Source organism: Drosophila eugracilis, unplaced genomic scaffold, assembly GCF_018153835.1.
Source record: "Drosophila eugracilis isolate 14026-0451.02 unplaced genomic scaffold, ASM1815383v1 contig_623, whole genome shotgun sequence".
Classification (NCBI taxonomy): domain Eukaryota; kingdom Metazoa; phylum Arthropoda; class Insecta; order Diptera; family Drosophilidae; genus Drosophila; species Drosophila eugracilis.
In genome coordinates, this window is record NW_024573507.1 from 131302 (window position 1) to 157711 (window position 26410).

The 26410-nt window shown below is 37.1% G+C and overlaps 1 protein-coding gene across 1 annotated transcript in view; it reads left to right on the plus strand.

The window, feature by feature from the left end:
• The window catches only part of LOC108117453 (catenin alpha), a 60984-nt gene extending 43069 nt beyond the window's left edge, over positions 1-17915 (plus strand). The window contains exons 10-12 of the mRNA XM_041819359.1: positions 17089-17329; positions 17389-17505; positions 17568-17915. Of these exons, the coding sequence (XP_041675293.1) occupies positions 17089-17329; positions 17389-17505; positions 17568-17732 (523 nt within the window). The 3' untranslated portion in view covers positions 17733-17915. The remainder of the gene's footprint in view (positions 1-17088; positions 17330-17388; positions 17506-17567) is intronic.
• The last annotated feature ends 8495 nt before the right edge of the window (positions 17916-26410 follow it).

Here is a 26410-nt window from a genome sequence, read left to right on the forward strand (position 1 = left end):
TATTTTAGAATTGTTTAAAACAGTAACGGGTATCTTACAGTCGCGGCCCTCGACTATAGAGTTTCCTCTTGTTAAGTTTGCACTTGAAAAGTTACATAAGAATTTGCACCATTTAATTTTTGTCAAAATATAGTGCCGACTTAAGTATTAATCACAACAACAACCACTTCAACGTCGTCGTCTACTCGACAGCAAATTCTCTCACTACAAAGTTTCTCTCTTAAAAACTGCACTGCTAAATGTGCCCTCTTACAGTCCGGGACCGACCGGTTTAAGTAAATCGAAAAAATATTGGGGAAGGTCTGTAGGAATTGGGTTTCGAAGTTAAACTTGTTATAAATTTGGTTAACAGGGCAAAAATCGGGTCGCCATAGTGCAAACTAGCGCCCAAGAGCACAAACCCCTTCTCCTTCTTCATCGAATTCTCGTAGAGGAGCATCATAAAAGAAAAAATTGAGTGCTGAAATTTCCGGGAATATGGGCATACGATAGTTACGGCACTCTACGCCCAGTCAGCGTTGCTTGCGGTGACCTTCACAACACAAAAATATGCCCACAAGATAAAGAAGATTCTGCACTAAAGTGTAGCAGTTGTGGTGGAAACTACACTTCCAAAAGATCTCAAGAGTCGGCTAAGCCAAAACATATTCAAACAGCTACTGCCTAGCGTGCCACCCAACCAAATTGTTCTTCATCTTTCACGACCATATCTGGAGTCTCCGTTACAAATGTCTTTCGATACCCAACAGTGATCGATGCTATCACAATTCCAAATTATCCACCTTTGCTCAGTCAACAAGACAAAAGACTTACAAGCACCGTAAGGACACTACTCTAGCTACGCTAGAAGTTAAAATTTGTTTTACCTGGAAAGCCTACCTACTGGCCAGCAGATTCGTGAAAACTTCTAGACATTATTGACTTCGCTATAACAAGAGTGCATCTAAACGTAATACGCACCGAAACGTTTTTGACCAGCCACAGCTTAAGATACAAACCCCATTCTTACGTATATGTTTCAATTTAACAGTTTAAGAAATGTCTGCCAGTTTCGTTTTTAGAGCGTTGCGTTGTTTAGAGCTAGAACTGCCAACAATAGGAATGCAGAGCTGCAATCCCCTTATGGCACAGCTGATCAGAGCTGCCAACTTTAATCTAATATGGCTTGCACATCAATTTTTCAAATTTTTAATTTTCACGAATTTATTTTTGATAATGAATCTAAACACACCCGGAGCAGCACGTACAAAAAATGTCATCACAATAGTTCAGCCGTTTAAGATTCTTTAAAAGACATACTTGATTACATTTACATACACGATTACATTTTCTTTAAAATCTTCAAAAACATTTCGTCGCCGGGTGGAATTAATATTGTTCTCAAATAGTTTTGTCGGATCGAACTTCTTAGATTAAAAATTTTTGGTAATGTACTACTTTCAAAATTGGTTTTAAAAATATCAAAGAAGATATATCTAAGAATATTATACAATACCTCGTCATTATTAATGACTTGATAGTAGTTGTGGCAAAGTTTTTTTTTACAAGCTGCTTTTAACGCGAATTGAACAAAATGGCAGAAGCATCTAATCAAAATAAAGGTCGGACACTTTTGTTATTACCCATCATCACACTTGCAATTTTTAATTGGTATTTTGTACTTATTAAGTTTAGCTAACGCTATAAGCTATCAAAAAAAAACAAAATGAAATCTAAAAACCAAGCCAATAATTAGTCCAACCGGTAAACCAAAGCCACGAAAGACAAAAACAGCAACAAGACCAGCGCCGACTCTCTGTTGCTAGGAACAATGCGTACGTGTCGTATGTCTTTCTGGAGCCAAAAAGAAGACGTCCGCTCTCTGACGCCCCGACTTTTGGAGCTCACAATGCCCTTCCCCCTCTCCCCAATCGACGCACTGACGTCAGCTTAGGCAATCTGTTTCTGCAATTACACTCTCCTCTGCAGTTCCTCTCCCAAAAACTACACGGCTTCAATTTCAAAATATTCATTTAACTAGTGGATATACACAGAGCGCCACATATTGTTAGAAAAAGCATGTTTACTAATTAATGGTGACGTCACTGCCTCTGTGAGCCCGTATTACCTTTGAGCTTGGAGGGCGTAAGAGTGGATGTGGTATCACCTTAAGATGGGCTTGCATCTCAATATTTTAAATACTGAATTTCAACTTTCAAGGTCTAATAGTTCCTGAGATTTCAGCAATTTTAGTTTTTCGTGATTTGTGGGCGCTAGAAAAAAAAAGTTGCGCAGCGTATCTCTCTTATAGTTCCTGAGATATCAGCGTTCATACGGACATGGCTAAATCGACTTCGCTATTGATCCTGATCAAGAATATATATATGACCTTTATGGTGTCGGAAAAGCTTCCTTCTATCTGTTTCATCCTTTTCAACTATACTACATTAGTTGAACTATTATGACTATTATTGACTATTATATACTAGTATTTTATTCTACGAGTAACGGGTATAAAAAGGGAACCTTCCAAGAAACAAAACTGAAGGTCAACAATGAAGAAGATTTAGATAGATCGTAAAGCAGCAAGGGCCCTGAAGTAGTTATAACAGTAATAAAGCGTATTGTCCCGGTAGTTTACATTGTGGAAAGTCTAAAGGAAGAGAGTTTCGCAGTCAAGCTTGTTACGAACATGGTTAACAGGGCAAAAACATCACAATCAAAAAACCACAATTGCTAAACTTCTTCTTTGTTTTCTGCCCATTCTTTTGTGATGCAAAGGTTACCGCGAGCAACGCAGACTTTGCAGACTGAAAGAAGTAATGATCTGTTTTTATACCCGTTCCTCGTAAAGTAAAGGGGTATAGTAGATTCATTAAAAAATAATTATCCGTCTGTCCGTATAAAGGCTGAGATCTCAGAAACTAAAAGAGATATAGAGTTATGATTAGGCAGGCAGATTCTTGAGGCCCATACGCAGCAGTTTATTTCAGCATCTTGCTTTGTATGCCTTTAAATCCCCTTCTCAACAACTAATAGTATATATATATAAATTAATTTAATACCGACCTTTATTGTATTATTTCACTCAAGCCCGTTGGGGCAAGGATCCATTAATAAACCTGTTAAGGTAAAGGATAATATAAACAGAGTGATATAATTGATATAATTATTTATTACGCAGCTATGGCTGCGGAGTGTGATTTAAAACTTTTCCCCTAAACCTGTTAAGGTAAGGGATAGTTATGATTGGTTTTACATTATTAAATTATTACACATTTATTTCCCCTAAACCTGTTAAGGTCAAGGATAGCATAAATGGTTTTATAATAATTATTAATTACACAGCTATGGCTGCGGAGTACGATCTTAGATTAAACTAAATATCCGATCCGGCCGCAGCTAGAAGTCTTCGTCTGGTTGCAGCGCTGTCGCCAATGTGCCGGATCAGCATTTTTATCCAGGTGCTGACGATCACTCGCTGCGCGAGTGTTCTGGCCGGGAACTGTGGGATTGTCTCCAGAGTGCAGAGTTGACGATTTCCTTAATGCGCGTGTTGGCCACTTCTGATCGGGCTCTGGGTGATTGTCCCCGGAGTGCAGAGTCGGCAATTTCCCTATTCCGTGTGTTGGCCACCGGATGTGGCCCGCAACTCGGCAGTTTCCCAATTTGGGAACTGGGTGTGTTAGCTTCTTCCCTTTTAAGTGGTCGCCGTCCCGGTGACCCGATGGTTCCAAGTCATCGTTAATTCTTGAGTTAGCGTGGACTTTGTTCTTCAGGTGATGGTAGCTGAGCCAAAGGGTTGAACACACCAGGAGGAAGCCGAGTAGGGCGAGGGAGTAGCTGACGAAGGAACCCAAGGAAAGTTCTTCCCTAAGGGTTCCTCAGACTCAACTCGTGCAGAAACGGAAGGCTCAGCCGAACTTGGTGGGTCGTGATTGCTGAGCACAGGTGCTATTTCGGAGCTCCCTGCAGAAGGTGGCGCCAACTGTCGTCTTGCAGTACCCGATGTTGAGGTTTCGTCCCGTGCACTCAGCGACTAGGTTTCCGTTTTCGAAGTCTAGGATCTTGTTCTGGTGCTGGACCGGATAGACTGTTATCTTCTTACAAACAAGCTTAGGGTTAGGAAATTAGAGAAAATGAATGAAATGAATGATATCGGAATTTTGAAAAACACTTATACTAGATACTTCTAAAATTTCTATTAAGCTAATGTTAGTAGGCTGTTTATCTTTAAATTCGCCAATGTCGGAGCTATCTAGAATTGCCGGACTTACAATGTTTAATTTTGCTAGGGTTAATTATTATTAATTAGAATGTTTTCCAAATCAGTTATGACGATTCTAAAGTTCTTGGAATTTGATATTTAATTCTGTTTTTATTAGTTGCTGTTGTTTGAATTTTACTCCATGTCATTAAAGTCTAAAAAAAAAAGTTGCGCAGCGTATCTCTCTTATAGTTCCTGAGATATCAGCGTTCATACGGAGATGGCTAAATCGACTTCGCTATTGATCCTGATCAAGAATATATATATGACCTTTATGGTGTCGGAAAAGCTTCCTTCTATCTGTTTCATCCTTTTCAACTATACTACATTAGTTGAACTATTATGACTATTATTGACTATTATATACTAGTATTTTATTCTACGAGTAACGGGTATAAAAAGGGAACCTTCCAAGAAACAAAACTGAAGGTCAACAATGAAGAAGATTTAGATAGATCGTAAAGCAGCAAGGGCCCTGAAGTAGTTATAACAGGAATAAAGCGTATTGTCCCGGTAGTTTACATTGTGGAAAGTCTAAAGGAAGAGAGTTTCGCAGTCAAGCTTGTTACGAACATGGTTAACAGGGCAAAAACATCACAATCAGAAAACCACAATTGCTAAACTTCCTTAATACAGTATCTTCTTTGTTTTCTGCCCATTCTTTTGTGATGCAAAGGTTACCGCGAGCAACGCAGACTTTGCAGACTGAAAGAAGTAATGATCTGTTTTTATACCCGTTCCTCGTAAAGTAAAGGGGTATAGTAGATTCATTAAAAAATAATTATCCGTCTGTCCGTATAAAGGCTGAGATCTCAGAAACTAAAAGAGATATAGAGTTATGATTAGGCAGGCAGATTCTTGAGGCCCATACGCAGCAGTTTATTTCAGCATCTTGCTTTGTATGCCTTTAAATCCCCTCCTCAACAACTAATAGTATATATATATAAATTAATTTAATACCGACCTTTATTGTATTATTTCACTCAAGCCCGTTGGGGCAAGGATCCATTAATAAGAGATTGGTTTAATTATTTTTCTTTATTTATTTCACCTAAACCTGATAAGGTAAAGGATAATATAAACAGAGTGATATAATTGATATAATTATTTATTACGCAGCTATGGCTGCGGAGTATGATTTAAAACTTTTCCCCTAAACCTGTTAGGGTAAGGGATAGTTATGATTGGTTTTACATTATTAAATTATTACACATTTATTTTACTCCATGTCATTAAAGTCTAGTATACCTGCAAAAACTTTTAAGGCTTGCCCTAATTAAGTTTATATTCCTAGCGGATGGATTTTTAGGGTAGCTACCAACTTGCGAATGTGTCTGATGTCCGTATCTAAAATTGTTAGTCTGTGGTTGTCGGTAAATGTTCTCGTTAGCGTATCCGTCTGGTCAGCAAAGTCCTCGTAGGTCGTCACGTTCGTTGCACTTTGTAGGTATCCGAATGATTCCAATGTCACTGTCCCCTGTGGGGAATAGTCCGTGTTCGTATAGTCATTCAGTTTCACCGTCGCGTCCGTCTTAACAGCCATTAGTGCTCATATTATAATGTATTTTATATAATGTAGAAAAATATAGATGAATATAAAAAATATAAAAAGAATAAAAAGGTATAAAAAAGTTGTCGGTAGTCTTTGTGGACCACCCTCCCTCTAATTAAGACCGTTGTCCCCAGGTCTCCTTAAACAGTTTCCTATACTCTGCAATAACCTCGTCGTCTGACTCGGTTTCTTTATAGTTTCGGTACATGGAGCCGTTACTTAATTTTTTTTAAGCAAAAATTTGTCCATGGGCAGTCGGAAATTTTATTTTAAAATCTGCTAAATAAATATATTTATGTTTTAATATGTTCTCTTTGGGACACCCAGAAAAATTCAAATAAGAGCTTTTTACTTTATTTAAATATTGTTTAAATAAATTTAATTTTTTTTTCAAAGGTTTTTATTTTTGAGAGAAATAAAAAAATTTTTTAATTTAATTCGTAAGTTTTTATTTACTCGAAATTGCAAACAGAGGGAATTCTTAATGTTCCCCCAGTTAGGTGTCGCGGATTTATTTGTTTTATTTGGCGATAATTTAGACAAAAAGCCTACTCACATTTCGTATGGTTTTGTATGTTGTTGTGGCCGTCGCTGCCGTCGTCGCCGCTGCTGCCGTCGTCGTTGCCGCCGCTGTTATCGCCGCCGCTGCTGTCGCTGCCGCTATTGTCGCTGCCGCTGTTTTGTCTGTTGCTGTCTTTGTTGCCGCTGTTTTTCACTGCTGCTGTCTTTGTTGCCGCTGTTTTTCACTGCTGCTGTCTTCGTTTTGTTTTTATTTGGCGTATTTTGTGTCTTTACTGCCGCTGTTTTTGCACAAAGTTTGTGAATTTCTCTTTTTTTTTGAGTGGGGAATTTTTTTCTGTTCCCGTTTTTTTTTTTCGTAAGAAAAAATTTATTGGCGTATTTTTCCTGCCAATTTGAGCACTGTACTTTTGTGTGTTCTCTTTTTTTATTATTAATTAATTTTTTAATTAATTATCACTTGAGTGGGGAATTTTTTCCTGTTCACGTTTTTTTTGTAAGAAAAATTTCTTGGCGTATTTTTCCTGCCAATTTTGAGCACTGCACTTTTTGTGTGTTCTCTTTTTTTATTATTAATTAATTTTTTAATTAATTTTCACTACCGATTGCAATTACTTCTGTAACTGCATTAAACTTCGTATCGCGTGAGTCGGTTACGTTGGGCGTCAATTAATTTAATACCGACCTTTATTGTATTATTTCACTCAAGCCCGTTGGGGCAAGGATCCATTAATAAGAGATTGATTTAATTATTTTTCTTTATTTATTTCACCTAAACCTGTTAAGGTAAAGGATAATATAAACAGAGTGATATAATTGATATAATTATTTATTACGCAGCTATGGCTGCGGAGTATGATTTAAAACTTTTCCCCTAAACCTGTTAAAGTAAGGGATAGTTATGATTGGTTTTACATTATTAAATTATTACACATTTATTTCCCCTAAACCTGTTAAGGTCAAGGATAGCATATATGGTTATAATAATTATTAATTACACAGCTATGGCTGCGGAGTACGATCTTAGACTAAACTAAATATCCGATCCGGCCGCAGCTACAAGTCTTCGTCTGGTTGCAGCGCTGTCGCCAAAGTGCCGGATCAGCATTTTTATCCAGGTGCTGACGATCACTCGCTGAGCGAGTGTTCTGGCCGGGAACTGTGGGATTGTCTCCAGAGTGCAGAGTTGACGATTTCCTTAATGCGCGTGTTGGCCACTTCTGATCGGGCTCTGGGTGATTGCCCCCAGAGTGCAGAGTCGGCGGTTTCTTCGTTGCGCATGTTGACCACTTCTGGCCGGGCTCCGGGTGATTGTCCCCGGAGAGCATAGTCGGCAGTTTCCCTATTCCGTGTGTTGGCCACCGAATGTGGCCCGCAACTCGGCAGTTTCCCAATTTGGGAACTGGGTGTGTTAACTTCTCCTCCTTTTAAGTGGTCGCCGTCCCGGTGACCCGATGGTTCCAAGTCATCGTTAATTCTTGAGTTAGCGTGGACTTTGTTCTTCAGGTGATGGTAGCTGAGCCAAAGGGTTGAACACACCAGGAGGAAGCCGAGTAGGGCGAGGGAGTCGCTGACGAAGGAACCCAAGGAAAGTTCTTCCCTAAGGGTTCCTCAGACTCAACTCGTGCAGAAACGGAAGGCTCAGCCGAGCTTGGTGGGTCGTGATTGCTGAGCACAGGTGTTATTTTGGAGCTCCCTGCAGAAGGTGGCGCCAACTGTCGTCTTGCAGTACCCGATGTTGAGGTTTCGTCCCGTGCACTCAGCGACTAGGTTTCCGTTTTCGAAGTCTAGGATCTTGTTCTGGTGCTGGACCGGATAGACTGTTATCTTCTTACAAACAAGCTTAGGGTTAGGAAATTAGAGAAAATGAATGAAATGAATGATATCGGAATTTTGAAAAACACTTATACTAGATACTTCTAAAATTTCTATTAAGCTAATGTTAGTAGGCTGTTTGTCTTTAAATTCGCCAATGTCGGAGCTATCTAGAATTGCCGGACTTACAATGTTTAATTTTGCTAGGGTTAATTATTATTAATTAGAATGTTTTCCAAATCAGTTATGACGATTCTAAAGTTCTTGGAATTTGATATTTAATTCTGTTTTTATTAGTTGCTGTTGTTTAAATTTTACTCCATGTCATTAAAGTCTAAAAAAAAAGTTGCGCAGCGTATCTCTCTTATAGTTCCTGAGATATCAGCGTTCATACGGACATGGCTAAATCGACTTCGCTATTGATCCTGATCAAGAATATATATATGACCTTTATGGTGTCGGAAAAGCTTCCTTCTATCTGTTTCATCCTTTTCAACTATACTACATTAGTTGAACTATTATGACTATTATTGACTATTATATACTAGTATTTTATTCTACGAGTAACGGGTATAAAAAGGGAACCTTCCAAGAAACAAAACTGAAGGTCAACAATGAAGAAGATTTAGATAGATCGTAAAGCAGCAAGGGCCCTGAAGTAGTTATAACAGGAATAAAGCGTATTGTCCCGGTAGTTTACATTGTGGAAAGTCTAAAGGATGAGAGTTTCGCAGTCAAGCTTGTTACGAACATGGTTAACAGGGCAAAAACATCACAATCAGAAAACCACAATTGCTAAACTTCCTTAATACAGTATCTTCTTTGTTTTCTGCCCATTCTTTTGTGATGCAAAGGTTACCGCGAGCAACGCAGACTTTGCAGACTGAAAGAAGTAATGATCTGTTTTTATACCCGTTCCTCGTAAAGTAAAGGGGTATAGTAGATTCATTAAAAAATAATTATCCGTCTGTCCGTATAAAGGCTGAGATCTCAGAAACTAAAAGAGATATAGAGTTATGATTAGGCAGGCAGATTCTTGAGGCCCATACGCAGCAGATTATTTCAGCATCTTGCTTTGTATGCCTTTAAATCCCCTTCTCAACAACTAATAGTATATATATATAAATTAATTTAATACCGACCTTTATTGTATTATTTCACTCAAGCCCGTTGGGGCAAGGATCCATTAATAAGAGATTGGTTTAATTATTTTTCTTTATTTATTTCACCTAAACCTGTTAAGGTAAAGGATAATATAAACAGAGTGATATAATTGATATAATTATTTATTACGCAGCTATGGCTGCGGAGTATGATTTAAAAACTTTTCCCCTAAACCTGTTAGGGTAAGGGATAGTTATGATTGGTTTTACATTATTAAATTATTACACATTTATTTTACTCCATGTCATTAAAGTCTAGTATACCTGCAAAAACTTTTAAGGCTTGCCCTAATTAAGTTTATATTCCTAGCGGATGGATTTTTAGGGTAGCTACCAACTTGCGAATGTGTCTGATGTCCGTATCTAAAATTGTTAGTCTGTGGTTGTCGGTAAATGTTCTCGTTAGCGTATCCGTCTGGTCAGCAAAGTCCTCGTAGGTCGTCACGTTCGTTGCACTTTGTAGGTATCCGAATGATTCCAATGTCACTGTCCCCTGTGGGGAATAGTCCGTGTTCGTATAGTCATTCAGTTTCACCGTCGCGTCCGTCTTAACAGCCATTAGTGCTCATATTATAATGTATTTTATATAATGTAGAAAAATATAGATGAATATAAAAAATATAAAAAGAATAAAAAGGTATAAAAAAGTTGTCGGTAGTCTTTGTGGACCACCCTCCCTCTAATTAAGACCGTTGTCCCCAGGTCTGCTTAAACAGTTTCCTATACTCTGCAATAACCTCGTCGTCTGACTCGGTTTCTTTATGGTTTCGGTACATGGAGCCGTTACTTAATTTTTTTTAAGCAAAAATTTGTCCATGGGCAGTCGGAAATTTTATTTTAAAATCTGCTAAATAAATATATTTATGTTTTAATATGTTCTCTTTGGGACACCCAGAAAAATTCAAATAAGAGCTTTTTACTTTATTTAAATATTGTTTAAATAAATTTAATTTTTTTTTTCAAAGGTTTTTATTTTTGAGAGAAATAAAAAAATTTTTTAATTTAATTCGTAAGTTTTTATTTACTCGAAATTGCAAACAGAGGGAATTCTTAATGTTCCCCCAGTTAGGTGTCGCGGATTTATTTGTTTTATTTGGCGATAATTTAGACAAAAAGCCTACTCACATTTCGTATGGTTTTGTATGTTGTTGTGGCCGTCGCTGCCGTCGTCGCCGCTGCTGCCGTCGTCGCCGCTGCTGCCGTCGTCGTTGCCGCCGCTGTTATCGCCGCCGCTGCTGTCGCTGCCGCTGTTTTGTCTGTTGCTGTCTTTGTTGCCGCTGTTTTTCACTGCTGCTGTCTTTGTTGCCGCTGTTTTTCACTGCTGCTGTCTTCGTTTTGTTTTTATTTGGCGTATTTTGTGTCTTTACTGCCGCTGTTTTTGCACAAAGTTTGTGAATTTCTCTTTTTTTTTGAGTGGGGAATTTTTTTCTGTTCCCGTTTTTTTTTTCGTAAGAAAAAATTTCTTGGCGTATTTTTCCTGCCAATTTGAGCACTGTACTTTTGTGTGTTCTCTTTTTTTTTATTATTAATTAATTTTTTAATTAATTATCACTTGAGTGGGGAATTTTTTCCTGTTCACGTTTTTTTTTTTTTCGTAAGAAAAATTTCTTGGCGTATTTTTCCTGCCAATTTGAGCACTGCACTTTTGTGTGTTCTCTTTTTTTATTATTAATTAATTTTTTAATTAATTTTCACTACCGATTGCAATTACTTCTGTAACTGCATTAAACTTCGTATCGCGTGAGTCGGTTACGTTGGGCGTCAATTAATTTAATACCGACCTTTATTGTATTATTTCACTCAAGCCCGTTGGGGCAAGGATCCATTAATAAGAGATTGATTTAATTATTTTTCTTTATTTATTTCACCTAAACCTGTTAAGGTAAAGGATAATATAAACAGAGTGATATAATTGATATAATTATTTATTACGCAGCTATGGCTGCGGAGTATGATTTAAAACTTTTCCCCTAAACCTGTTAAAGTAAGGGATAGTTATGATTGGTTTTGTTGTCCGTGTGTTGTCCGTGTGTTGGCCACCGAATGTGGCCCGCAACTCGGCAGTTTCCCAATTTGGGAACTGGGTGTGTTAACTTCTCCTCCACCAGGAGGAAGCCGAGTAGGGCGAGGGAGTCGCTGACGAAGGAACCCAAGGAAAGTTCTTCCCTAAGGGTTCCTCAGACTCAACTCGTGCAGAAACGGAAGGCTCAGCCGAGCTTGGTGGGTCGTGATTGCTGAGCACAGGTGTTATTTTGGAGCTCCCTGCAGAAGGTGGCGCCAACTGTCGTCTTGCAGTACCCGATGTTGAGGTTTCGTCCCGTGCACTCAGCGACTAGGTTTCCGTTTTCGAAGTCTAGGATCTTGTTCTGGTGCTGGACCGGATAGACTGTTATCTTCTTACAAACAAGCTTAGGGTTAGGAAATTAGAGAAAATGAATGAAATGAATGATATCGGAATTTTGAAAAACACTTATACTAGATACTTCTAAAATTTCTATTAAGCTAATGTTAGTAGGCTGTTTGTCTTTAAATTCGCCAATGTCGGAGCTATCTAGAATTGCCGGACTTACAATGTTTAATTTTGCTAGGGTTAATTATTATTAATTAGAATGTTTTCCAAATCAGTTATGACGATTCTAAAGTTCTTGGAATTTGATATTTAATTCTGTTTTTATTAGTTGCTGTTGTTTAAATTTTACTCCATGTCATTAAAGTCTAAAAAAAAGTTGCGCAGCGTATCTCTCTTATAGTTCCTGAGATATCAGCGTTCATACGGACATGGCTAAATCGACTTCGCTATTGATCCTGATCAAGAATATATATATGACCTTTATGGTGTCGGAAAAGCTTCCTTCTATCTGTTTCATCCTTTTCAACTATACTACATTAGTTGAACTATTATGACTATTATTGACTACTATATACTAGTATTTTATTCTACGAGTAACGGGTATAAAAAGGGAATCTTCCAAGAAACAAAACTGAAGGTCAACAATGAAGAAGATTTAGATAGATCGTAAAGCAGCAAGGGCCCTTTAAATCCCCTTCTCAACAACTAATAGTATATATATATATAAATTAATTTAATACCGACCTTTATTGTATTATTTCACTCAAGCCCGTTGGGGCAAGGATCCATTAATAAGAGATTGGTTTAATTATTTTTCTTTATTTATTTCACCTAAACCTGTTAAGGTAAAGGATAATATAAACAGAGTGATATAATTGATATAATTATTTATTACGCAGCTATGGCTGCGGAGTATGATTTAAAACTTTTCCCCTAAACCTGTTAGGGTAAGGGATAGTTATGATTGGTTTTACATTATTAAATTATTACACATTTATTTTACTCCATGTCATTAAAGTCTAGTATACCTGCAAAAACTTTTAAGGCTTGCCCTAATTAAGTTTATATTCCTAGCGGATGGATTTTTAGGGTAGCTACCAACTTGCGAATGTGTCTGATGTCCGTATCTAAAATTGTTAGTCTGTGGTTGTCGGTAAATGTTCTCGTTAGCGTATCCGTCTGGTCAGCAAAGTCCTCGTAGGTCGTCACGTTCGTTGCACTTTGTAGGTATCCGAATGATTCCAATGTCACTGTCCCCTGTGGGGAATAGTCCGTGTTCGTATAGTCATTCAGTTTCACCGTCGCGTCCGTCTTAACAGCCATTAGTGCTCATATTATAATGTATTTTATATAATGTAGAAAAATATAGATGAATATAAAAAATATAAAAAGAATAAAAAGGTATAAAAAGTTGTCGGTAGTCTTTGTGGACCACCCTCCCTCTAATTAAGACCGTTGTCCCCAGGTCTGCTTAAACAGTTTCCTATACTCTGCAATAACCTCGTCGTCTGACTCGGTTTCTTTATGGTTTCGGTACATGGAGCCGTTACTTAATTTTTTTTAAGCAAAAATTTGTCCATGGGCAGTCGGAAATTTTATTTTAAAATCTGCTAAATAAATATATTTATGTTTTAATATGTTCTCTTTGGGACACCCAGAAAAATTCAAATAAGAGCTTTTTACTTTATTTAAATATTGTTTAAATAAATTTAATTTTTTTTTTCAAAGGTTTTTATTTTTGAGAGAAATAAAAAAATTTTTTAATTTAATTCGTAAGTTTTTATTTACTCGAAATTGCAAACAGAGGGAATTCTTAATGTTCCCCCAGTTAGGTGTCGCGGATTTATTTGTTTTATTTGGCGATAATTTAGACAAAAAGCCTACTCACATTTCGTATGGTTTTGTATGTTGTTGTGGCCGTCGCTGCCGTCGTCGCCGCTGCTGCCGTCGTCGCCGCTGCTGCCGTCGTCGCCGCTGCTGCCGTCGTCGTTGCCGCCGCTGTTATCGCCGCCGCTGCTGTCGCTGCCGCTGTTGTCGCTGCCGCTGTTTTGTCTGTTGCTGTCTTTGTTGCCGCTGTTTTTCACTGCTGCTGTCTTTGTTGCCGCTGTTTTTCACTGCTGCTGTATTCGTTTTGTTTTTATTTGGCGTATTTTGTGTCTTTACTGCCGCTGTTTTTGCACAAAGTTTGTGAATTTCTCTTTTTTTTTGAGTGGGGAATTTTTTTCTGTTCCCGTTTTTTTTTTTCGTAAGAAAAAATTTCTTGGCGTATTTTTCCTGCCAATTTGAGCACTGTACTTTTGTGTGTTCTCTTTTTTTTTATTATTAATTAATTTTTTAATTAATTATCACTTGAGTGGGGAATTTTTTCCTGTTCACGTTTTTTTTTTTCGTAAGAAAAATTTCTTGGCGTATTTTTCCTGCCAATTTGAGCACTGCACTTTTGTGTGTTCTCTTTTTTTTATTATTAATTAATTTTTTAATTAATTTTCACTACCGATTGCAATTACTTCTGTAACTGCATTAAACTTCGTATCGCGTGAGTAGGTTACGTTGGGCGTCAATTAATTTAATACCGACCTTTATTGTATTATTTCACTCAAGCCCGTTGGGGCAAGGATCCATTAATAAGAGATTGATTTAATTATTTTTCTTTATTTATTTCACCTAAACCTGTTAAGGTAAAGGATAATATAAACAGAGTGATATAATTGATATAATTATTTATTACGCAGCTATGGCTGCGGAGTATGATTTAAAACTTTTCCCCTAAACCTATTAAAGTAAGGGATAGTTATGATTGGTTTTGTTGTCCGTGTGTTGTCCGTGTGTTGGCCACCGAATGTGGCCCGCAACTCGGCAGTTTCCCAATTTGGGAACTGGGTGTGTTAACTTCTCCTCCTTTTAAGTGGTCGCCGTCCCGGTGACCCGATGGTTCCAAGTCATCGTTAATTCTTGAGTTAGCGTGGACTTTGTTCTTCAGGTGATGGTAGCTGAGCCAAAGGGTTGAACACACCAGGAGGAAGCCGAGTAGGGCGAGGGAGTCGCTGACGAAGGAACCCAAGGAAAGTTCTTCCCTAAGGGTTCCTCAGACTCAACTCGTGCAGAAACGGAAGGCTCAGCCGAGCTTGGTGGGTCGTGATTGCTGAGCACAGGTGTTATTTTGGAGCTCCCTGCAGAAGGTGGCGCCAACTGTCGTCTTGCAGTACCCGATGTTGAGGTTTCGTCCCGTGCACTCAGCGACTAGGTTTCCGTTTTCGAAGTCTAGGATCTTGTTCTGGTGCTGGACCGGATAGACTGTTATCTTCTTACAAACAAGCTTAGGGTTAGGAAATTAGAGAAAATGAATGAAATGAATGATATCGGAATTTTGAAAAACACTTATACTAGATACTTCTAAAATTTCTATTAAGCTAATGTTAGTAGGCTGTTTGTCTTTAAATTCGCCAATGTCGGAGCTATCTAGAATTGCCGGACTTACAATGTTTAATTTTGCTAGGGTTAATTATTATTAATTAGAATGTTTTCCAAATCAGTTATGACGATTCTAAAGTTCTTGGAATTTGATATTTAATTCTGTTTTTATTAGTTGCTGTTGTTTAAATTTTACTCCATGTCATTAAAGTCTAAAAAAAAAAGTTGCGCATCGTATCTCTCTTATAGTTCCTGAGATATCAGCGTTCATACGGACATGGCTAAATCGACTTCGCTATTGATCCTGATCAAGAATATATATATGACCTTTATGGTGTCGGAAAAGCTTCCTTCTATCTGTTTCATCCTTTTCAACTATACTACATTAGTTGAACTATTATGACTATTATTGACTATTATATACTAGTATTTTATTCTACGAGTAACGGGTATAAAAAGGGAATCTTCCAAGAAACAAAACTGAAGGTCAACAATGAAGAAGATTTAGATAGATCGTAAAGCAGCAAGGGCCCTGAAGTAGTTATAACAGGAATAAAGCGTATTGTTCTGGTAGTTTACATTGTGGAAGAGAGTTTCGCAGTCAAGCTTGTTACGAACATGGTTAACAGGGCAAAAACATCACAATCAGAAAACCACAATTGCTAAACTTCCTTAATACAGTATCTTCTTTGTTTTCTGCCCATTCTTTTGTGATGCAAAGGTTACCGCGAGCAACGCAGACTTTGCAGACTGAAAGAAGTAATGATCTGTTTTTATACCCGTTCCTCGTAAAGTAAAGGGGTATAGTAGATTCATTAAAAAATAATTATCCGTCTGTCCGTATAAAGGCTGAGATCTCAGAAACTAAAAGAGATATAGAGTTATGATTAGGCAGGCAGATTCTTGAGGCCCATACGCAGCAGTTTATTTCAGCATCTTTGTATGCCTTTAAATCCCCTTCTCAACAACTAATAGTATATATATATAAATTAATTTAATACCGACCTTTATTGTATTATTTCACTCAAGCCCGTTGGGGCAAGGATCCATTAATAAGAGATTGGTTTAATTATTTTTCTTTATTTATTTCACCTAAACCTGTTAAGGTAAAGGATAATATAAACAGAGTGATATAATTGATATAATTATTTATTACGCAGCTATGGCTGCGGAGTGTGATTTAAAACTTTTCCCCTAAACCTGTTAAGGTAAGGGATAGTTATGATTGGTTTTACATTATTAAATTATTACACATTTATTTCCCCTAAACCTGTTAAGGTCAAGGATAGCATAAATGGTTTTATAATAATTATTAATTACACAGCTATGGCTGCGGAGTACGATCTTAGACTAAACTAAATATCCGATCCGGCCGCAGCTAGAAGTCTTCGTCTGGTTGCAGCGCTGTCGCCAAAGTGCCGGATCAGCATTTTTATCCAGGTGCTGACGATCACTCGCTGAGCGAGTGTTCTGGCCGGGAACTGTGGGATTGTCTCCAGAGTGCAGAGTTGACGATTTCCTTAATGCGCGTGTTGGCCACTTCTGATCGGGCTCTGGGTGATTGCCCCCAGAGTGCAAAGTCGGCGGTTTCTTCGTTGCGCATGTTGACCACTTCTGGCCGGACTCCGGGTGATTGTCCCCGGAGTGCAGAGTCGGCAGTTTCCCTATTCCGTGTGTTGGCCACCGGATGTGGCCCGCAACTCGGCAGTTTCCCAATTTGGGAACTGGGTGTGTTAACTTATACTTTATATATTCGGAAACACCACTTATATCTATACCGCTGTTATGAATAGTATGTATTTCGATGTCTAATGGGTCTAACTGAAACATCATATATTTTTTTTACAATCATTTTATTTTCAGAAATAATCAACCATTTCAGGTTTTTTGTATAATTTTTTAGACTAAATGCATAATAGTTGGTCAAGTGTATTGTACATCGAAAGAACCATCATAAATAATTATTAGATTAATCATTAGATAATTTTTTATGACACATCTTTTTTATGATTTTAAATCTTTTTAATCTCAGAGGACGAGGACCCTTGAAAACTACTATGGATGTTATCAATGCAGCAAAAAAAATTTCTGAAGCTGGAACAAAATTAGATAAACTTACCAGGGAAATAGCAGAGCAATGTCCGGAAAGTAGCACAAAAAAGGACCTATTAGCCTATCTCCAACGTATTGCTTTATACTGTCACCAAATCCAAATAACATCTAAAGTAAAAGCTGATGTTCAAAATATTAGCGGCGAACTTATTGTTTCTGGGGTAAATATCGAAAAATATTAAAATAAATTAATACAGTTAATGTATCCATTTTTTTTTAGCTGGATAGCGCAACATCGTTGATTCAAGCCGCTAAAAATTTAATGAATGCAGTGGTATTAACAGTCAAATACTCGTATGTGGCATCGACAAAATATACTAGACAAGGGACTGTATCGGTAAGATTGATCTCTACAAATAGAAGCCAAAAATATTTTATTAATTTAAATGTATTTTTTAGTCCCCAATTGTAGTGTGGAAAATGAAGGCTCCAGAAAAGAAACCATTGGTCAGGCCTGAAAAACCTGAAGAAGTTAGGGCAAAAGTTCGCAAGGGATCTCAAAAAAAGATTCAGAACCCTATACATGCATTATCTGAATTTCAAAGTCCTGCTGATGCTGTTTAAAATAAAATAATAAATAATACATTGATAAATAACGGTAAAAAGAAAAATATATATCAGTATTGGACTTGTCTTTATTTTACAAAATCTCCTATTTATTCAATTTTATCGATTAAAACGTTCTTGTAATATCACAACTACTGTTATATCAAAATAATAAAAAAATGTATATCTACACATTAAAAATTTTGCATTTACACTTCCCCTGTGAGCCCGTATAACCTTTGAGGTTGGTGTGCGTAATAGTGGGTGTGGTATCACCACAAGTTGCGCTTGCATCTTAATATTTTATATACTGAACTTCAACTTCCAAGCTCTAATAGTTCCTGAGATTTCAGCAATCTTAGTTTTTCGTGATTTCTGGGCGTTAGAAAGGGCGTGGCAGGATGCTGAAAAAAACTTGCGATGCGTAGGGACCTCCAGAATCTACATGCTTAATCTCACTCTGTATCTCTTATAGTTCCTGAGATCTCAGCGTTCATACGGACAGACGCAATATCAAGAATATATATACTTTATAGTGTTGGAAAAATTCCTCTTACCTGTTTCATCCATTTCAACAAATGTAGTATACCATTATATACTAGTATTTTACTCTACGAGTAACGGGAGTAAAAGGGAACCGTCCAAAAAACAAAACTGAAGGTCAAAAACAAGAGGAAACGCTATAGTCGAGTGCCGCGACTATAAGATACCCGTTACTGTTTTACAAAATTTTAAAATATTATTTTGCTACTGGAAATTCCCAATGCGCCACCTATTGTCAGAGGAAGTATGTTGAGTATGCTTATAGTGACGTCATTGCCCATGTGAGACCTTATAACTTAATTTCTTTATAAATAGCGAAATAATGTTCCGATTTGAAAAATCTTTGGTAAATCGATATATATTAACAGAAATAAGTTACACAAGGTGAAACGAAGGCATTCATAATAATATTATAGACGCCGCAGTTTTCCGCAGTTTGTGGTCGTTAGAGTGGGCGTGGCCGGATGCAACTTCGTGGCAAGTTGCAGAGGCATCTCCTAAATACGTGTTCCTAAGCAAAATTGTGTAGCTCTTATAGTTTTCGAGAGTGGGCGTGGCTTGATCGGAAAAAAACAATTCGCATTGGGAGCATCATAAAAACCTACATGCTGAATCCGAACTTTCTATCTCTTATAGTTACCGAGATATCAGCTTTTCTAGAAAATCCTAAAGCTGTCTTTTGAGCGTTGTGGGCGTAAGGGTGGGTGTGGCCGGATAGTAGTACCACAATAAGATGCGCTGCCATCTAAAGATTATACTTTCTGAAATTCATCTTTCTAACTGCAATAGTTCCTGAGAATTCAGAAATTTTAGTTTTTTGCGATTTGTGGGCGTTCGAGTGGGCGTGGCAGGATGCTGTAATAAACTTGCGCTGTCCCGGGACCTCAAGAATCTTCATGCTTAATCTTAACTTTGTATCTGCTATAGTTCCTGAGATCTCAGCGTTCATACGGACGGACAGACGGACATGGCTCAATCGACTTCGCTATTGATCCTGATCAAGAATATATATACTTTATAGGGTCGCAAAAGGTTCCTTCTATCTGTTACATACTTTTCAACGAATCTAGTATACCCTTTTACTCTACGAGTAACGGGTTTAATAAATAACATTTAGATAGATTGTAAATCAGCAAACTAAAAGAGATATAGAGTTGAGATTAGGCAGGCAGATTCTTGAGGTCCCCACACATTGCAGTTTATTTCAGCATCTTGCCACGCCCACTATAACGCCCACAAACCGCGGAAAACTGTGGCCTCCATTTATTATAGTGTATGTCTTTGTTTGACCTCGTATAATATATTTTTATTAATATTTATCGATTTACCATAGAACATTATTTCGCTATTTATGCGACAATGGGTGGAGCTTTGGAATTTTCCACTAATCTACAAACTGTATTTTTCAAAAATGTGTGTAACAGTATCGGGTATTTTATAGTCGCGGCACTCGACTATAGCGTTTCTTCTTGTTTAAATATTATTTGTTAATTATTTAGTGGGATTTAAATGGGTATAGGCTAGCGTTGGGAGGCTACCCCGGTAAATCCCATCTAATCCCGAGCTTTGGTTGCCTTTAAATCCCCCTCCCAACGACTAATGACACATATATATACTTTATATATTCGGAAACACTTATATCTATACCGCTGTATGAATAGTATGTATTTCGATGCCTAATCGGTCTAACCGAAACATCGTTTTTTTTTTATTAATAACTGATTTAGCTGTTTAAACATCATTTTATTTTCAGAAATAATCAACCGTTTCAGGTTTTTTTGTATAATCTTTTAGACTAAATGCGACATAGATGGGCAAGTGTATTGTACATCGAAAGAACCATCATAAATAATTATTAGATTAATCATTAGATAATTTTTTATGACACAAATTTTTTAAATTTATAGATAGATTTTAAATTTTCTTGTTAATCTCAAAGGACGAGGACCCTTGAAAACTACTATGGTTGTTATCAATGCAGCAAAAAAAAAATTCTGAAGATGGAACAAAATTAGATAAACTTACCAGAGGAAATATCGGAAAATATTAAAATAAATTAATAGAGTTAACATATCAATCTTTTTTTAGCTGCATAGCGCAACATCGTCGATTCAAGCCGTTAAAAATTTAATGAATGCAGTTGTTTAACAGTCAAATACTCGTAAGGGACTGTACCGGTAAGATTGATCTCTAAAAATAGAAGCCAGAAATATTTTATTAATTTCAATTTATTTTTTAGTCCCCAATTGTAGTGTGGAAAATGAAGGCTCCAGAAAAGAAACCATTGGTCAGGCCTGAAAACCCTGAAGAAGTTAGGGCAAAAGTTCGCAAGGGATCTCAAAAAAAGATTCAGAACCCTATACATGCATTATCTGAATTTCAAAGTCCTGCTGATGCTGTTTAAAATAAAATAATTAAATAACGGTAAAAAGAAAAATATAAATCGATATTGGACTTGTCTTTATTTTAAAAAATTTCCCATTTATTCAATTTTATCGATTAAAACGTTATTGTAATATCACAACTACTGTTATATCAAAGTAATAAAAAAAATCTATATCTACACATTAAAAGTTCTACATTTACATTTTCTTTTTATTTGCAACCGGAGGTGTTTGGATCTTGCTAAGGAGCCCAAAAAGGTTGCAAGATCTGAAGCATTTCTCGAAATCAAACGTCTCGACCAGGAGTGCTCAAATTCGTCTTACGGCAGAGCATTTACTGCCACAAATACAAGAAAACGTCTACAATTTAGTGACGCTTTTGTGTTGATTTGCAGCAAAACTTATCTCCGAACATCCCATATGCACGGAGCTTTTACAAAAACAACTGATCACTGAGAGCATAGGCGTTGGCCCCGACTCCTAACCCCAAACAGGGTTGCCATTACTTAGTCTTGGAGCTCATAATGCCCTTCCCCCTCTCCACAATCGACGCACTGACGTCAGCTTAGGCAATCTCTTCTACGGTACCATCGGTAACTACCGTTTTTGCAAATACAATAACAACCACGTCTACGTCGTCGTCGGCTCTACAGCCAATTCTCTCATTGCAAGCTGGACTCGCCTCTGCAGTTCCTCCCCCAAAAACTGCACGGCTTCAATTTCAAAATATTCATTTTGCTAGTGGAAATTCACAGAGCGCCACCTATTGTCAGAAAAAGCATGTTTACTAACTAATCGTGCCGTCACTGGCCCTATGAGCCCTTAAACCCTTTGAACTTGGTGGCCGTAAGAGTGGGTGTGGTATAACCTTCAGATGGGCTTGCATCTCAATATTTTAAATACTGAATTTCAACTTTCAAGCTCTAATAGTTCCTCAGATTTCAGCAATTTTAGTTTTTCGTGATTTGTGGGCGCTAGAAAAGGCATGGCAGGATGCTAAAAAAAGTTGCGCAGCGTAGCTCTCTTATAGTTCCTGAGATCTCAGCGTTCATACGGATATGGCTAAATCGACTTCGCTATCGATCCTGATCATGAATCCTTTTACCTGTTTCATCCTTTTCAACGAGTATAGTATACTATTATATACAAGTATTTTACTCTACGATTAACGGGTATAAAGGGAACCGTCCAAGAAACAAAACTGAAGGTCAACAATGAAGAAAATTAAGATAGATCGTAAAGCAGCAAGGGCTCTCAAGTAGTTATAAAAGGAAAAAAGGCTATTGTCCCGGTTTCGCAGTCAAGCTTGTTACGAACATAGTTAACAGGGCAAAAATAGCACAATCACTGTTTAAGATCTAGCTAGCGGCCGAGTCCGCCGAACCCCAGAAAAACTCAGTTCCCCCATATATAAGTTTTAGTACCTTCTCCAACGTAGAATTACCGTGTAGGGGCCTCATAATAGAAACGTTTCTGTCCAATGCGTGAACTGCCAGGAGTATTGTTCAGAAAGAACACACGAAAAAGTATATACATAGATAAGATGCATATGTTAGGTACTAAATCTTTGCAGCTATGTACTGCATTTGTCTATCTATAAGTACATCCGCCACTTGGGCCTACCTAAATACAAGCAACCCGAAATATGACCTCCTGCGAGCGGTCTGGGTTTGTTTAAGATACCATATGTGCTATCGGAGTAAATGTGTGCTCCCTTATCACACTTAGAGTATTACCCACGATTGGGAACTGTCCGATGCGTGGGTCTAGAACTAAGATCAATAATGTACATTCTCATGTTAGCTATTTAAGATAGGATTTGAACGAATAAAATTTAGTTTGAAATATTAACTCAACAACGTCAGACGCTCGTTTTATTTACAGCCTCTCTCGACATTTTGGTCCTTCGACCGCTCTGCAACTTTCCCCCCTGTGGTAAGAGGTTCAGAGTTTTATAAACCAGCGCCTTAAAAAATATATTAAGGCTGCTAAAAATAAATATCTCTTGTGTCCCCCACCCGTGGTAAGGAACAGAGAATAAATATATAAACAAAAAGATACAAAAGATTCTTTTGTGTTTTAATAAAAAAAGCACCTTGTAGTTAGAAAAAACTAAAGGTAGCTTAAAAAAAAAAAAAAAAAATTTTTTAAATCGAAAAATTCGTAAGGCGTGCTTGAGGCCATAAACATCAGCATAAAGTGCGTGAATATAATAAAAAGAAAAAATATATAAATATATATTAAACGCGACGGGTATTAAGTGCCAATTAAATAAAAAAGTTAAAAAGAACAAGGCAAGGAGCCTGTGGAAAATAATAAAATAAATCGAACAAAAAAGAGTTCGTAAAGTTCAAGTGACAGAAAAGTCAGACTGGACAATTAGTGAAAAAAAAAACATTTTTTTGAATAACAAGGCAAGGAGTCTGTTAAAGTGAACCAAAATAAGTTCAACAAAAAAGTGAAAAATAAAAAAAATATATATATATATAAATAAAAATATATATATATACAAATCATCTTTAAAAGCCGACACCTATACCAGAAGGAAGGAAGACAGCACGGCAGCAAAGAAATCTCTACAACAACAACTACGGCGGCATCAACAGCAGCAGCAGCAGCGTCATCGTCATCAAAAAATCCAGATAAGCTAACAAAAAAAAAAAATACCTACCTATATAAATATATTTAACAAAAATACTTATACCTAAGTTTTAAAAATATTTATACATAAATGATGTCCGACAAAACTTTAGAATTGCTAAAGGCGCAGTCCGGAATAATTTTGGAAATTAGGCAGGTAGAAGCTAAAATAGGGTTAACCGAACAAGACAGAGTAAGGGTAGAAGAGCTTCAGAAACTCTTCATAGCAAATCACACGCTACCCTTGAAGATCGGCGTTGTCGATCATGAGTACTTTAACTCGAAACAATATGACGTAATAATGATGGTCCTGGCTCAAATCAAATTAAGAGTTGATAAAGAGTCTTTAAAGGATAAGCCAGAGGGACAGATTGTACCCACAGCCCCAGTTTCCAAGTCGAAAAACGCGGAAACAAATATTGAGTTGCCAGGGACTTCCAACGCTTCCGGTATAGCACAGACTTTCCGAATTCAGGTAGGCAAATTAAGAAACTATTTGGATGAGACGACGTCTCTCATCGACAGCAGTCAGGATTTGCTGACAATAAGAAAGAACAAAATTGAGTTTTTGTTCAGAAGAGTACAAAATTTAATAGAACAGGTAAACGCTTGTTTCGAAAGTTCGGTATTCGAAGAGGAGATTAGCGATATTGAGTTTGATACGCAAAACATATTAGCTGCGATAATCAATAGACTCAGCAGAGTTAATACGCAGGCTGATGTGTCAATGGTGGTAAAGGCGGAGGAATTACCAACCCTGCCTAAAATTCAGATTCCAACATTTTTTGGTGATTCCAAAGAATGGGATCTGTTTTATGAGCTGTTTACAGAGCTCATCCACACAAGAGAGGATTTAAGCCCCTCTCTAAAATTGAATTATCTCAAGTCGGCATTAAAAGGAGAAGCCAGAAATGTGGTGACTCACTTATTGCTAGGCGCAGGAGAAAATTACGAAGCCACTTGGGAGTTTTTGACCAAGCGGTATGAGAATAAAAGAAAAATATTCTTAGAGCACATGAATAGGCTTATGGATATGCCAAATTTAAATTTGGATTCAGATAAGCAAATTAAAAAGTTTATTGACACGATTAATGAGAAAATATATATAATAAAATTAAAGGCACACTTATCCGAAGAAGTCGATGCCGTTTTTGCGCACATAATTCTGCGAAAATTTAATAAAGAATATTTAAATTTGTATGAAAGTCATGTCAAAAAGACAAAAGATATTCAGGCACTTTCTGATGTAATGGAATTTTTAGAACAAAGACTGAATTCTATATCATCATTTTTACAGGGAGATAAACCTGTAAAGAAAGTGGTCATGACAATGCCCAATAATAATAGCGAAAATTGTGCGTGTTGTAAGTTACCAGGCCATTATTTGGTCCAGTGCTATAAATTTAAAAGAATGAACCCAGCAGAAAGAACTGACTGGGCGAAAAAAAATCATATTTGCACAAGATGTCTGAAGCATCAAAGTTTTAAAAGATGCACAAGTGAGCAGCTGTGTGCGACTTGTAGCAAACCTCACCATACGTTGCTTCATTTCAAGATTCCAGAAAAAGTAAACACGTGTAGAACAACGGAGCAAGCGTTATTAGCTACAGCCCTGATTGAAGTAAAATCAGGCAATGGTGGCTTCGAAAAATTAAGAGCTTTGATAGACAGTGGGTCTCAAAGTACTATAATTTCAGAGGAGGCTTCACAAATTCTCAAATTACCGAGAATTAAAAAATTCACAGAAATAAGTGGAGTTTCCACAAGTAAAACATGCATTTCAAGGCATAGAGTAAAGTTGCAAATCAAAACCCAAAAAAGGGATAAAAATAATTTGACGGTGGCTGCGATCATCCTACCAAAATTAATGAAGGCACTACCAGGTCAAATGATTAACGTTGACACGGCTAAATGGGATAAATACCGGCTTGCGGATCCCGAATTCAACAAGCCAGGTAGGGTAGACCTAATAATAGGAGCAGATCTATATGCACACATCTTTAAAAATGGAATAAAGAAAATAGACGGACTCCTAGGTCAAAATACCGCATTTGGATGGATAGTGTCGGGCTGCACAAAATCAAAAGGCGATACCACAATAGTGCAACCATGATTGAGTGCAAAGATATGGACAGATTTTGGGAATTAGAAGAAGAAAGTAAAGATGACGTTGAATTTCAGATTTGCGAAGAAAATTTCATAAAAACAACAAAGATAGATTCTTCAGGTCGATATGAAGTATCAATTCCCTTTAAAGAGGATCAAGTTTTGGGGGATTCAAAAAACCAAGCGATGGCACGGTTTCTAAATTTAGAGAAAAAATTAGGTAAAAATGAAAACCTAAAACAACAATATTCTAAGTTTATAACTGAATATATAGACTTAGGGCACATGATTGAATCTAAGTCAGAAGGAAAATATTACTTGCCACATCAAGCCGTAATAAGGGATGAGAGTTTAACAACAAAATTAAGAGTAGTTTTTGATGCGTCTGCAAAAACTACTAATAATAAAAGTCTTAACGACATTATGTGGATTGGCCCTCGAGTCCAAAAAGATATTTTTGATATTATTCTAAAATGGCGTAAATGGCAGTATGTAGTTTCAGCGGACATTGAAAAAATGTACCGACAAATCAATATTTCAGAAAACGATCAGGAATATTTACATATACTTTGGAGAAATTCCCCCAAAAACAAAATCAAAGATTATAAACTGACCACAGTGACATATGGTACGGCATCAGCTGCGTATCTAGCAACCAGGGTGTTAGCTGAGATTGGAAATCGATGTCAGGATCAATTAATTAAAGAGATTATAATTAATGATTTCTATATGGACGATTTAATGACTGGATCAGACAGCATTGAAGAGTCCAAGAAAATAGTATGCATGATTTCAATGGAGTTGGAGAAAGTAGGTATGAATTTAAGAAAATGGATCTCCAACCAAAAAGAAATTATTGATACCATTGAAAATGCAGGGGAAAATAAAGTACTGAGCATAGAGGAAACAGACTCAGTTAAAACCTTGGGGCTTCAATGGGAACCGTTTAAAGATGAATTTAAATTTGCAGTTAAATTGAAAAACAATAAGAAAATAAATAAAAGGCTGGTATTATCAAACCTA